Consider the following 13,928-nt stretch of genomic DNA (forward strand, 5'->3'; position numbering starts at 1 on the left):
CGATGGCGTTGTCTTAGGTGCACCTTGGGGGCTGGAGGACAGACTCCTGTTTGCAGAAAAGGAAACCTGAAGTGGGAGGGGCTGGTAGGATACTGGGGTTATTGAGGATTGGGTTGGGACCTGGAACAAGACGTGACAGGCAGACTTCCCTGGTGGTTCAGTGATTATGAATCTGTCTTGTAATGCAGGGGACGCGGGTTCCATCTCTGGTGGGGGAACTAAGATTTTATACATGGCAGAGCAACTAAGCCCCCGCAACAGCAACTAGTGTGTGCATAAGAACTAGAGAGTCCATGTGCCACAAAGAAAGATCCCGTGTGCTGCAATGTCTCCTGGAAACTAACAACAACACAAAGAAAACTATTTAAGTAATCAAATACATATACAATTAGAATATGAAATCCAGGCAAAGGGTATTTGGAGGGCATTATATGAAAAAGGTGGGCTTTCCACGTAGCTCTAGTGGTAAAGAACCCTCCTGCCAATTCAGGAGACATAAGACATATGGGTTTGATCTGGGTTGGGAAGATCCCCTGGAGGAGGGCATGGCAATACTGGAGTATTTTTGCTTGGAGAATCCCATGGACAAAGGAGTCTGGTGGGCTATGGTCCATAGATTTGCAAAGAGCCGGACATGACTGAAACACCTTAGCACGCATGCACATAAGAAAAAGGCAGAAATTGTCCTGGTTGCCTCCGACATTGCCCTGGGACGATGGCGGGCAAGGGGTGTGAGGCTTAACCTACCAGATATGACAGCTGGGTAGCCTTTGCCAAGAAAATGAGGGCAGGACCGGCTGCCCAGTATAAACCCCTCCAAATCCATCAGTCAATGACCCATGATATTTCTACTCAGAAACATTCATGATGACATCTAGAATTTAGAAGAAACAAGACTAAAGAACAAAAACTGATCCTGAAAAGAGGGAGGAAATATTCTGATAATTATAAATGGAGTAATTCAATATTAGGTTAACATTCAGGAAAACTACTTATAAATTTGCTCTTTCATTCATTCTTCCATTTATTCCTTTATCTATTTCAGAAAGATTTATCAAGGATTGGCTATGGGCAAGACACTGTACTAGGTGTTACTAGGAAGTACCAAAAATATAGCTCGATTTCTGACAAAATGTAAAAAGACAAATGGACAAATAACCATTCAGAAGTGCCATAGCAGAAGCTACAGAAAATGAAGATTAAGAACCACACAGAGGTAGAGAATGGACATGTGAACACAGAGGGGGAAGGGGAGGTCGGGACAAGTTGGGAGATTTGGATTGCCATATATACACTACCATGTGTATATTCCCTGGGAACTCAGGCAGTAAAGAATCTGCCCACAATGCAGGAGACCCAGGTTTGATCCCTGGGTCAGGACAATCCCCTGGAAAAGGGAATGGCCACCCACTCCAGTATTCTTGCCTGGAGCATCCCATGGACAGACGAGCCTGGTGGGCTACAGTCCATGGGGTCCCAAAGAACTGGACACAACTATGCGACTGACACTACATGTGTAAAGTAGATAGCTAGTGGGGACCTGCTGTATGGCACAGGGAGCTCAGTTTGGAGCTCTGTGACAACCTAGAGGGGTGGGAGGGGGTCAGTGGAAGGGAGGTGCAAGAAGGAAGGCATATATGTATTCATGTAGCTGATTCACTTCATCATACAGCAGAAACATAACATTGTAGAGCAATTATACTCCAATAATAAATAAAGAAACCACAGCTCTAGAGTCAGGCCTGGATTCAGTCCTATCACTTACTGCTGGATGACCTCAACCTGTCATCTGTAGAACAGCATCCATGTGGCAGGAGGATGGGGAGGAATAATATAATCTCATAATAATGGGATGATGGCATAAACTGTCCATGACAGAGCCCAGTGTGTAGTAAGTGGTCCCAAAATGTCAACTATGATGATGATAACATATTACTCTAGCTACCTGAGACATACAAGTTGCTGCTGAAATAAAAAACAGAAAGATCAGGGTCTTCCCTGGTGGTACAGTAGTTAAGATTCTATGCTTCTGATATAGGGAGTGTGGGTTCGATCCCTGGTCGGGGAACTAAAATCCCACATGCCACACAGTGTGGCCAAAAACAAATTAATAAATAAAATATAAATTAAAAAATGAGAAAACTCCAAATGCATTTGACCACAGTGAGACAGACTGTTAACTGACCATCCAAAAGTCATCCCCAATCCCATTCTCAAAATGGTGAGAAAAAACAGATTTCGCAAACTCCCTCCTATCTACTACGCATGGCCATATGATACAGTTCTGGACAATGGGAGGTAAGGGGAAACCTGCTAAGGGATTTCTGGGAGAGATATTTCCTCTGTCTGACATGCAGAAGGAGAAAGGCCTGACCCTGCTTCTTGCTTTCTGCCTTTGAGTGTGGGAACTGCTACCTTGTGACAAAAAGACTCACCAAGACATTCACCCGGAGCCTTGGCATCTCTAAGACACCGGGATACTGACAGTGTCCGCTTACTCCTAGACTCCTTGTGAATGATGCTCATCAATTATAAGACATATTTTTCTCACCTCTGAAATTAGGGTGAGTCATACGATTGTTTGCTTTATTCTTGTTGTCACTGCTTACACACGAATGCACTCGGTCATTATTCCTGAAGGCAGGACCAGACAAAGGAAACTCGAGACTGTTCACTGTTAACAAACCAAGACCTACTGGAAGAAGGATTATGAGCCCAGGTTATTTAAAACACATTCAACTGACACCTTCTAGTAAGATGCAGAAAGTGGCAGAATGGGAAACAGCGACATGGATGAAAATCTCAGAGACAAAATATCTGCGTCACTAGCACTCGGGAGAGCACAAAAAGTGATGTGGCTTCATCATGTACGGATACTGATAAGTGATTCAAAGGAAGCTTAGAAAGCCTCCAACCAGTTTGTTGTGTCTATAGCTTCCCTTTACTGCATGAATGCAAGTGACACGCAGAAAAAATCTAAAGACTCCAAAAGAGTCACTTTAATAAGTAGAAGTAGAGGAGTTCCTTGGTGTGTGTGTGTGTCAGTTGCTCAGTCATGTCCGACTCTTTGCGACCCCATGGGCTGTAGCCCGCCAGGCTCCTCTGTCCATGGGATTCTCTAGGCAAGAATACTGGAGTGGGTTGCCATTCCCTTCTCCAGGGATCTTCCCGACCCAGGGATCAAACCCGTGTCTCCCTCATTGTGGGCAGATTCTTTACCGAATGAGCCACCCGGGAAGCCCCAGTTATACCATGTTAATGGCCCAACAATTACATTTGTGAAAGTGCCTGCTGAAAGGTCACAGGGTTTCTTTTACTTATTGATTTTTAAAATATTTATTTATTTATTATTTTTGGCTGCATCAGGTCTTAGTTACAGCTCGTGAACGTCTCTCTAGCTGTGGCACGGGGACTTAGTTACCCCATGGCACACGTGATCTTAGTTCCCCCACCAAGAACTGAACTCGAGTTCTCTGCATTGGTAGGTGGACTCTTAATCACTGGACCACTTAACCACAGGTAAGTCCCATTACAGGATTTCTTTTAAAACAACTGTGTCAGGGTTCGCCAGTGATTCAGTGGTTAAGAATCCACCTTGCAATGCAAGGGACACTGGTTCGATCCCTGGTCCAGGAAGATCCCACATGCCTCAGAGCAACTAAGACTCTGTGCCACAGCTACTGAGCCCGCGCACTGCAACGACTGACGTCTGTGTACCTAGAGCCCTGCTCAGCAATAGGGAGCCCACACACAACAAATGAAGAGTAGCTACAAGTGAAGAGTAGCCCCCACTCACCGCAACTACAGAAAGCCCAAGTACAGCAGTGAAGACCCACCACAGCCAAAAAATACAATAAATACATCTTAAAAAAAAAAAAAAAACAACAGTGCCAGAGGAGGGTGGGAGCAGAGGAGTAAGACTGGCTTTTCACCTGATGCCCTCTTTTGTACTTTTAGAATTGTGTACAATGAACACGTATCACCTCTAACGTAATAAATCCTTACGTTGCATTTCCAGTAACACCCACAGCACTCTTCCATGACCACCCTGCGGACCCCAATCTGTAAATATGAGGCTTGCATGATGCTGACAAATGCCATCTAGACCAAAAAAATAACATGGGATTGTTTAAAACAAATGAGAAAAGAGGAGGAAGAAGTGGTTTCTCCAGAAGTGGCCATGTATTCACTCTCCAGCCTTTAGAGCTCCGTCTCAACTCTGCTTGGGGGACCCCGACCCAACAACTTGGTCCCGCTCAGCCTTGCAACCTCACTGGGAAGTTAAAGGACTGAGTAAGATTCCCTTCTGGAATTCCCAACTGGAGAATTTTAACTTCGAGAATCTATGGCCTTCTCCTCTACAGTTGATTATGTGGCTCAGATTGCAACCCTAAGACTTTCCAGAGTAATTTGAAAATCTCTAGAGTAAATGTTGGGCCTCCCAAGGTAATTCTGAGGAAAGGTAAATAAAATTCTGGTGTGTGTGTCTTTAAATTCTTGTATCAGTTTCCTTCCCAGCCAACACCAGGTTCAGAATATGAACCAGAGGAAAAGCTGGGAAGTCTGGAGCCCTTTCATGAGCCAAGGTCAGCCTGCTTCAGGCACACTGTGAGCACCTGCCCCAGGACTGTCACACTGCAGGTCTGTACTGCCTTCGGCATCTCACCCCTGGAAGAACCTCCCTGCAGCCCAGTATCACGGGACCAGAAAGGGAGATGTAGTCAGCCTTCCATGAAAACGAATCTCCTATTTGTATTCTGTCCTACTTTGAGCTCTTTATCTCCCACCGTATTATAAGCACGGTCTACCCAGCCCTGTTGCAGCTGCTTGTTTATATGCTGTTTGTCTGAACAGACTCAACCTTGCTTTTTTCCTGGCACGCTGATACCATGTGGCCCAGTGGCTCTCTCAACTCTTTAAAATACCAGAAATCCCACAGAACTATGTTGGGGGCAAGGAAGGGAAACCTATTACTGATTAATTTTTTTTTTTCCTGGCTAAAACCCAGAAAACTGAACCATGTCACTGAATTTTCTATTAATCCGAGATCTTTATTTGTGTGTGTGTGTGTTCCAGTTTTATTGATGTATTTTTTTCCACTTGTATTTTTACATTTATTTAATTTATTTATTTGACTGTGTCCAATCTTCCTCACGTCATTCCGGATCTTCCACTGCAGCACTCGGACTCTAGTGGTGGTGCATGGGCTTAGTTGCCCTGTGGCCTGTGGGATCTTAGTTATCCAATCAGGGATCAAACCCAAGTCCCCTGCATTGCAAGGTGGATTCTTAACCACTGGACCACCAGGGAAGTCCCTCCATTTGCACTCCATTACTATATTTTTCTAATTTTATAGATGGATTCAAGATATGAGCCTTAGGGGCTTACAAGTACTTTCACGTACATATTTATACTTGACATGTATTGTAATTTCTTTTTAAATTTAAAAGATTTTTTTATTTTTTTATTGGAGTATAAATGATTAACAGTGTTGGGAATCTGAGATCTTTAATTCCTAATTCTCCCCCTAATTTGTAAGGAATAAGAAATCCATGTAGCAAACACACACCAAATTCTCTTTGTTTTAATGCTTTTCTTAATCGGGGGAGCAAGTGTGTTCCTGGGAAAACCCACCAGACCTCTACTAATCCGATACTCTAAGTAAAAAATTTACCACTAATAGAAGACCTGCCATTAGGGCCCACAGAGCCCCGATTCAACACAGTCACTAAGTCTGGCTGCAGGCCCTTGAGGAGGTCCCCTTTTCCAGAGGGACACAGTGGGGAAGGGACACCAGGAATCCCACTGGGGGCTGCAGCAGGGCATAAAGTAGCACACCTCACCTCGCACCGTATCTAAGGCCTGTGACTGATGACAATGAGAATAAAGTCAGAGGGCTTCAGTGAGTCAGTCAGTTGATAACAAAGCCACCAGCAGTAACCACAGTTCCCACTGGTGATTCAAAGAGCGTGAGTGCTTCCTTCTAGATTCCCATGGGGTACCCACCTCCCTGACACAGTTGCCTCTACAGCTACACATGCTCCACACCAAGCCCGAGCAGGCTCCTTCTCAGCATGCTTGATGAAGGCAGGGGCCTCCGTTTCTGCCACAGAAGTGGGTTAACACACAAAAGAGAAAGAGAATCCTTCCCACCATTGCATCAACGGCAGCATCGATCATCAAACCCAATTCACTCTCCAGGCATCAAACAAACAAACAAACAAAAACAAATAAGTTAATCGCATGTTAGATGCCACCACGTTAACACAATGAGAGGCTCTGGGAGGAGGCTGACCCCGGCTCTGGGATTAACGCACATGTACACACACGGGTGTCGGCGGGAGAGACACCGGGCTTGGATCCAGACCATGGGCTGGTAGGCAGAGGTGGCTACTGGCCTCTCTCCCCGACTGGATCAGTTCGAAGTTAGTCACACCTCTCAACGGGGTTACCTGCCCTTCTCTGAGGTCCAAAGAGGAGACAAAGGGAAAAAGTCGAGCCACCTGATAAAGGGGAAAAGAAAAAAAGCCATGGGCACCAAGCCTATGAAATAGGCACCATTCTGTTGCCCTGGCCTCAGACTCTCACTCATTCACTCATATTCCTTCATTCACCACCAATGCTGATAGTGTTCCTGAAGCTCTGAGGGAAGCCCGGTGGAGGAAAACATGAATATGAATCATGACACGGTTCCTGCTTCCACTATTCTTGCCTGGAGAATCCCACGGACAGAGGAGCCTGGCAAGCTACAGTCCACGGGGTCTCAGAGAGTCAGACACAATTGAGCAACTAACATTTTCCTGCTCCTAAGGGCCTCACAGACTGGCCAGGCATCAAGACACAAACACAAACAAGTCAGCAAAGGATGGATGACAGAACACATGACAGACGTTCGAGGCCCAGAGAGAACGAGAGCAGTGCTGGCAGGGACACCCAGAGAGGCCTCGTCCAAGAGTTCAGACTGGAGTTAGAGACGAGGGCTGCACCATCAGAAAGGGAGAGGAGGCACAGAGAGAAAGAGAGCAGTGTTGGCAGCAACACCCAGAGAGGCCTTGTCCAAGAGTTCAGACTGGAGTTAGAGACGAGGGCTGCACCATCAGAAAGGGAGAGCAGGGATATTGCGGCTGGAGAGTTGTCGGAGCCAAGGCGTCAGAGAGGAAAACCTGATTTGGGAAACTGAGATTGAACCAATCAAAGAAGGGGCTCAGGTGCCTGATGAGCAGCTGGAGGTAAGTCTGGAAAAACTGTACTTTGTCTAAACCTGGACTTCGATGAGAGTGCCACTGATGGTTTCTGAGTGGTGACCCAAGTGGATAAAGCGGGATTTTAGAGTCACTTCCATGGAGGCTCAGATGGTAAAGAATCTGCCTGCATTGCAGGAGACACGAGTTTGATCCCTGGGTTGGAAAGATCCCCTGGAGAAGGGAATGGCAACCCACTCCAGTATTCTTGCCTGGAGAATCCCCATGGACAGAGGAGCCTGGTAGGCTACAGTCCAAGGGGTCACAGAGTCAGACATGGCTGAGTGACTAACACTTAAGAGTCATGAGAACATTCCAGACATACTGTGTGGCCCACACGGAGAATGGCCCCTGGTGTGTGCTCTGCCTTTCTTTCTCAAGTTGGAGCCAGGCACATGGATGTCTGCAGGGAAGACTGAAGAGCGGGACTTCCCTGCTGGTCCAATGGTTAAGACTCCAAGCTTCTACAGCTGGGGGTGCAGGTTCCATCCCTGGTCAGGTAGCTAAGATCCCACATACCTCATGGCCAAAAAACCAAAACATAAAACAGAAACATTTTGTAACAAATTGTACAGAAATATTGTAACAAACTCAATAAAAACTTTAAAAAATGGTCCACATTAAAAAAAAAATCTGAGGTGCCCACAGTATCTGCTGAGGAGGTGAGGAGCGGGATGGGAAATGAGGACATTGTGCAGGATAACGACAGTGCATGAATGAGCAGAATCCGTGTAAACCAGAGCTGGGCCTGGTCCTCTGAGCCAGGCCATCACTCAGGTGATGGGCTTTCAGGGTCACCAGGAAGGACTCCAGCTGTCCCAGCCCTCACATGCAGAAGGCCACCACTGAGACCCAGCCAGAAGCCCTATCTGGTCCTTGGAGAGACGGGACCCTGTGGGAGCTTTGTGTGAGGCAGATCCCTGTTCCAGGATCTAATTTCTTTTTTCTTTCTTTTTATTTAAGTATAGTTGATTTGCAATGTTATATTAGGACATTGTGGTGCTGGAGAAGACTCTTTAAGTCCCCTGGACAGCAAGGAGATCAAACCAGTCCACCCTAAAGGAAATCAATCCTGAATATTCATTGGAAGGACTGATGCTGAAGCTCTAATATGTTGGCCACTGGATGGGAAGAGCCGACTCATTGGAAAAGACTCTGATGCTGGGGAAGACTGAGGGAAGGAGGAGAAAGGGGCAACAGAGGATGAAATGGTTGAATGGCATCATTGCCTCAATGGACATGAGTTTGAGCAAACTCCAGGAGATAGTGAAGGACAGGAAAAGCCTGGTGTGCTGCAGTCCATGAGGTCACAGAGTTGAACACGACTTAGTGAATGAAAAACCAATTAGGACACAGTGATAAAGCTTTAGAGAATCTATCTTTAGTGTCTTTTTAAAAATTTAATTAATTCACTTATCTTTGGCTGAGCTGGGTCATCATTGTTGTACTCAGGCTCTCTCTAGTTGTGGCTAGGCAGGGCTACTCTCGAGTGGCGGTACTCAGGCTTCTTATTGTGGTGGCCTCTCTTGTTAAAGAGCACAGGCTCTGTGTACATGATCTTCAGTAGTGGCAGCATGCAGGCTCAGTTGCCTTGCGGTATGTGGGATCCTCCTGGACCAAGGACTTGAACCCATGTCCCCTTCATTGGCTGGTGAACTCTTAACCACTGGACCACCCGAAAAGTCCCTATCTTTAGTATCTTAAGGTAACTTGTGACCCACTGCCCAGCATTTAAGTGTGGCCCAAGCCTTGCCTGAAGAGCTGACAGACAACCTTAGAAGTACCCAGGGTTGGTTCTAAAATTCTCAGTGGCAGACTGGCATCTCTCAGGCCCTCACCACTGGGTCATCCTGGCCAGGGGGTGAGATCCAAGCAGAACATGGTTAAGGAAGCATTGGTCTGGTGTGTGTGGAGGGGAGGGGGCTGTGGGGGTGTCTGGAGTGATGCAGGAACAAGCGACTGGCAACTAGAGTCTCACTCTCAGCCCAGCCAGGCCCCTAGCGTCTGTGAGGCCTCGGCAGCTACTTGGCACTAGGGTCTCCGTGTTCTCCCCTGTGCAGTGAGGGGCTACGGACGGCGGCATCTAAGGCTCCTGTTCTCATCACTCACAGGGTGGCATTCTTCTCTCTCTCAGTGGGGGAGTGGGGGCAGGGGCTCATGTGTTGTACAGAAGCTGCTGCCCAGGCACTGCCCGCCTTGAGGCTGAACAGGTGGCAGAAGTCGACCCCAGAGTTAAGAGGGACCTGAAGCCCAGGGATGGGGAGTGTCTCTCCCAGGGCCACACAGCACAGGCAAGGTGGACGGAGCACAGGCAATGCCCAGCTGTGCTCACGCTACCGCATCCAGAGGAAAGGCGGGATTGTAAGTCACGTGATGCCAGTGTTGGACTTGTTTCTTTTATTTGGTTCATCAGTGAGTGAAGATCATGATCAACCTCAGGGTGTAAACGGACACAGGAGGAGTGACCAACAGGCAGCCTCCACATGAGCTCTGCATCCTAAGAAGTCTCTGTGGACATCACCTCATGACTATTTTGCGGCAGAAACCATCATCATGCCCATTTTGCAAATGAAGAGACTGAGGCTCACAGAGATGCAATAGCAAGTGGAGGAACTGAGGTTTGTTGGGTTTTTTTTTTTTTCCCCTCACAGCATGTGGGACATTAGTCCCTTGACCAGGGATTGAACCCACACTCCCTGTATCAGAAAGAAGCAAGAAATCCTAACCACTGGACCACAAGTAAAGTCTTGGAGCTGGGATTTCCAACCTGGGTCTGCTTATTTTCAAAGCCCACACTTGATACTAAGCATTGCTCTTCTGGCTGTGACAGCTAAAAATAGGTACAATCGTCCTTCATTCCTCTACTATTTACTGTGTAACTGGTAGGGATGCAGACAAGACATGGCTACAAATGACGGCAAGAGAGCCACTGGGGGCCATGAAGTGAGAGACTGGTTTCACCAGGAATCTGAGGAGGCAGCTGTGGAGGATGCGGCTCTTGATTCTGAAGGGTGGATAGGATTTCAAACAGTTGGGAACAGAGGCAGATGAAGAATCAGCATCAGAAGAGGTAGGAAAGAGAAAACTCTAGAAATAGCATGTTAATCACTCAGTCATGTCCGACTCTTTGCAACTCCATGAACCGTAGTCTGCCAGACTCCTCTGTCCATGGAATTCTCCAGGCAAGAACACTGGAATGGGTAGCCATTCCCTTCTCCAGGGGATCTTCCCAACCCAAGGATCAAACCTAGATCTCCCACATTGTAGGCAGGGTCTTTACCATCTGAGCCACCAGGAACACCATATGGAGTTGCTATTGCTAGACCAGCACAGGAGGTGGCGCTGTAAACACAGTACAAGAGCCAGGAGCAACTAGACAGGAAGGCAGGGATCAGTACAGGAATGCACAGGCCTCAAGCAGGGACAGTGGCAGTAACACTTGAGTGGCTACTGCAGTAGTCCAAGCTAGAAGGGAGGGTGATGGGAAGAGGGCAAGGAAGGGAGGAAGGGAGGAAGGGAGGAAGGAAGGAAGGAAGGAAGATAGGGATGTCAGATGGGCAGGTCTTGAAGAGTAAGTCAGAGGAAGGAAGAGCATCAAAGATGACTAAGATTTAGAGCTTGGGGACCAGAGAGGATGGTGATTTCATTATCATCAGAAAGTTGGGACACAAGAGGAGGGGTAGATTTGGAGTTAGGTACCTGGTACTAATGACCAGGAAAGAGGGAGATGTTCAGAGAACCAGTAATGCTGGACTTGAGACCTGGGAGAGGAGCTGATTTGGGAGCCAGGAGCATCAGGTGACAGCTGAAGGCGAAGAAAAGGATGAGGTGGCTCTGGGGGTTACAGGAGCAAGCTGGGGTCCTGGAGAATCCCAACACAAGGGAGCTAGGGGAGGGGGCAGGGAGAGACATATAGCCGCTGATCATAATTGCAGGCAAATTGCCTGAGCTTTGGCTGGCAAGTCAGCAAAGTGTGAAAGCGGGCCTGGACCAGGGGAGAAGATGGAGAAACAAAAGCTCCATCATGGGCAGTGCTGTAAGTTGAGTCTTTATACCCCTGTTTTCCCGGTGAACCTTATATAAAGGCCTCAAAGGGCTGATCGGGTGAGGGAGATGGTAGAGACGAGCGTCGAGGAGGAGGAGGCGACCATCCTCCTCCACGGAGGCTGTGGTGCCATTGCCACAGCCACTCATGGTGATCCTAAAAGTGGTTTCTCAGACCTCCTAGGTTAAACCACGCTCAGAGTGGTCCTCAGAGGCACACGGGCATCTCTTCTTCCACTGTGACCCTTGGTGCATCCAGCACCATCATCCCCATAGGCCAACTTGGAACAGAGGTGGGGCAAGTGACATCAGATCAGTAACTCTTCCCGAGCGCCGGCCCACCGACTTGTGAGGCTGAGTCTCTTGCTTGTGTTAATCCACCAGAGTGGATTCCAAATAGAAATCCAGAGAGAAAGGGCGTTAGGTAACAAAGGCGAGTGTGGCAGAACCACAGTGAACAAGGTTTGCTTGGTTCTGTTTCAGCTTGTTTTGGAAACAAGCTCCAGTGCAGGCTGATTTGTTGGGGAGACTAGAGGGCAGGGAATACTTCCAAATTTTTTCAGTGGGTTGTCCATACAGTTTAGATAATCTTGTTGTTTAAACGGTTGCCGTAGTGAATTCTAAACATTGATTTTATGTCACACAGTCCTTGGCTGAAACAGAAAGAGGGCTAACCTGACGTAAGTGAGCACAGAGGCTGGGAAATGTTGCTCTGAGGGGTGAAGGGACAAGCACGAAGCTTCCTGGAGTCCCTGGGTTTGGCGGACACGAGGGTGTGAAGCCACACAAGGGAGACACGGGAACCTGGATGGGCCAGCTGTCTTTTCGTCTTCCTTGGAAAGCATGCCTTCCAAGCATGAGTGGATATAGGGAGATGTTATAAAAAGAAAATCAATATTTAATTGATATAATTAATTAAATGGGTTAATTATAATTAAACCTGATTAATTATAATTAATCTGACAGACTGTAAACAGGTAGGTTATTTTTTTTTTGTCTTTTGGGTTTTTGCTAGGAAAAAAAAAAAAGGCAAACAACTCCAATCTGGTCAGAAATCTCAAAACACTAGGCTTATGAACTTTCCAGAATTAGCTTCTGGTTCCAAAAATAAAGTTCCATGATCATTTGAAAGCAGCATTTTATTCAAGCAAGATTTTCAGATAAAGCAATGATGGATTAAAAAATAAGGATTGGAGGCAGACAACTTTTTTTTTAAATTATGGTGAATTGTTTCATAGAGTTTATTTTTAAAGCAAAAAAGAAGGTGAATTTTTTTTTTTTTTTCCAATGAGTGGGAAGACACTGTAATTTATCTCTCTGTGACTGTGCCTAGCTATTTGGATACTAGGGCTATAACCAAGGCTTGGCTATACCCTGGTGGCCTCTGACCATAATTGTAGGCAAAGTGCCTGAGCTTTGCCTGACAAGTGAGCAAAGTGTGAACGCAAGGCTGGACCAGGGGAGAAGGTGAAGAAGCAGAAGTTCCACCATGGGCAATGCTGTAGGCTGAGTCTCCATCCCCCTCTTTTCCTGGTACACCTCATATAACAAAGGCCCAAAGGGCTGGGCAGGTGAGGGACGAAGGGGCCTTGGTTAAAGCAGAGCACTGTAGGCAGGAAGATGGAAATAAGGCAAAGGAGAACCCAAGAGGCATAACAGAGTTCCTGGTGCAGTGCTGTCCAGGAGAACTTTCTGTGAAGGTGGAGCATCCTATCCCTGCATCAGACACTAGCCACACTGGCTGCCGAGGACTTAAAAGGGGGTTAGTGAAGACTGAGGAATTGAATATTAAAACTTACTTAATTTCAAATAATTTAAGTAGCCACAGGTGGCAAGTGGCTATCATTTTGGACAGAAGATTGGAGGCCTCAAAAAGTTTATTCTTCAGATCAATTAACGAGGTTTAATAAGTGTAAAACAACAAACAAGATGGCAGTTTGGCTTTTAGTGTTGGTTTTTTCCTAATGAGAAACAAGGGAAAAGAAACCAGAGCCACTTATCACCAGGAGCTCACAAACTAACAGGAAATATCCGATTCTAGGGAGGGAAGAGAAGGCAATGGCAACCCACTCCAGTATTCTTGCCTGGAGAATCCCAAGGACAGAGGAGCCTAGTGGGCTGCTGTCTATGGGGTCGCACAGAGTCAGACACAACTGAAGCGACTTAGCAGCAGCAGCAGCAGCAGCAGGGAGGGAAGAACCCACAGGCAATCTGGGGCAGAAGCATCCCTTGCACACAGAGTGCCAGCTTTACTGAGAGCAGTTGTCTTGAACAGGTGACTCTAATAACATTATTGGCGCCGCTGAAACTGTTCTGGGATAGGATCTCCAGGGGAAGTAAAATGGCATTATTTTCCAAGTTATGAGACAAGTAAAACACAAGACTGGTTTACCAGGCCGGAGAACTGGGCAGATGGAAGAGACAGAGGATATAGTTCAAATGTCAAGGGGAATGAGGGGGCCTGGATATCTCACAGTCTTAAATTTTTTTCTTTTTTTTCTTTAGTGAAAAGTGTTTATTAGGAAGAAAAGAGTACAGTTTGTGTGGATAGACACACGGGCAGAGCCAGAGAGAGTCACTAAAACTCTTGCTCAATTGTTTTTTTCTCACTATGGTTTCTCATGTGAGAATGTATTTTGCTTA

General features: G+C 46.7%; 1 protein-coding gene across 8 annotated transcripts in view; it reads right to left on the minus strand.

Annotated features, from left to right (window-relative positions):
- Positions 1-13,928, minus strand: part of REEP1 (receptor accessory protein 1) — a 137,870-nt gene that overhangs the window by 19,364 nt on the left and 104,578 nt on the right. For 5 of the 8 annotated variants that reach the window (XM_010862220.1, XM_010862215.1, XM_010862214.1 and 2 more), the window contains one exon: positions 6,318-6,503. The exons of 2 other annotated variants lie outside the window; for them this stretch is intronic. In XM_010862220.1, coding sequence (XP_010860522.1) covers positions 6,318-6,503 — 186 coding nt within the window. The remainder of the gene's footprint in view (positions 1-6,317; positions 6,504-13,928) is intronic. One more of the 8 variants, XM_010862217.1, reaches the window with a different exon arrangement.

This window comes from Bison bison, unplaced genomic scaffold (assembly GCF_000754665.1).
Source record: "Bison bison bison isolate TAMUID 2011002044 unplaced genomic scaffold, Bison_UMD1.0 scf7180017864480, whole genome shotgun sequence".
Classification (NCBI taxonomy): Eukaryota; Metazoa; Chordata; class Mammalia; order Artiodactyla; family Bovidae; genus Bison; species Bison bison.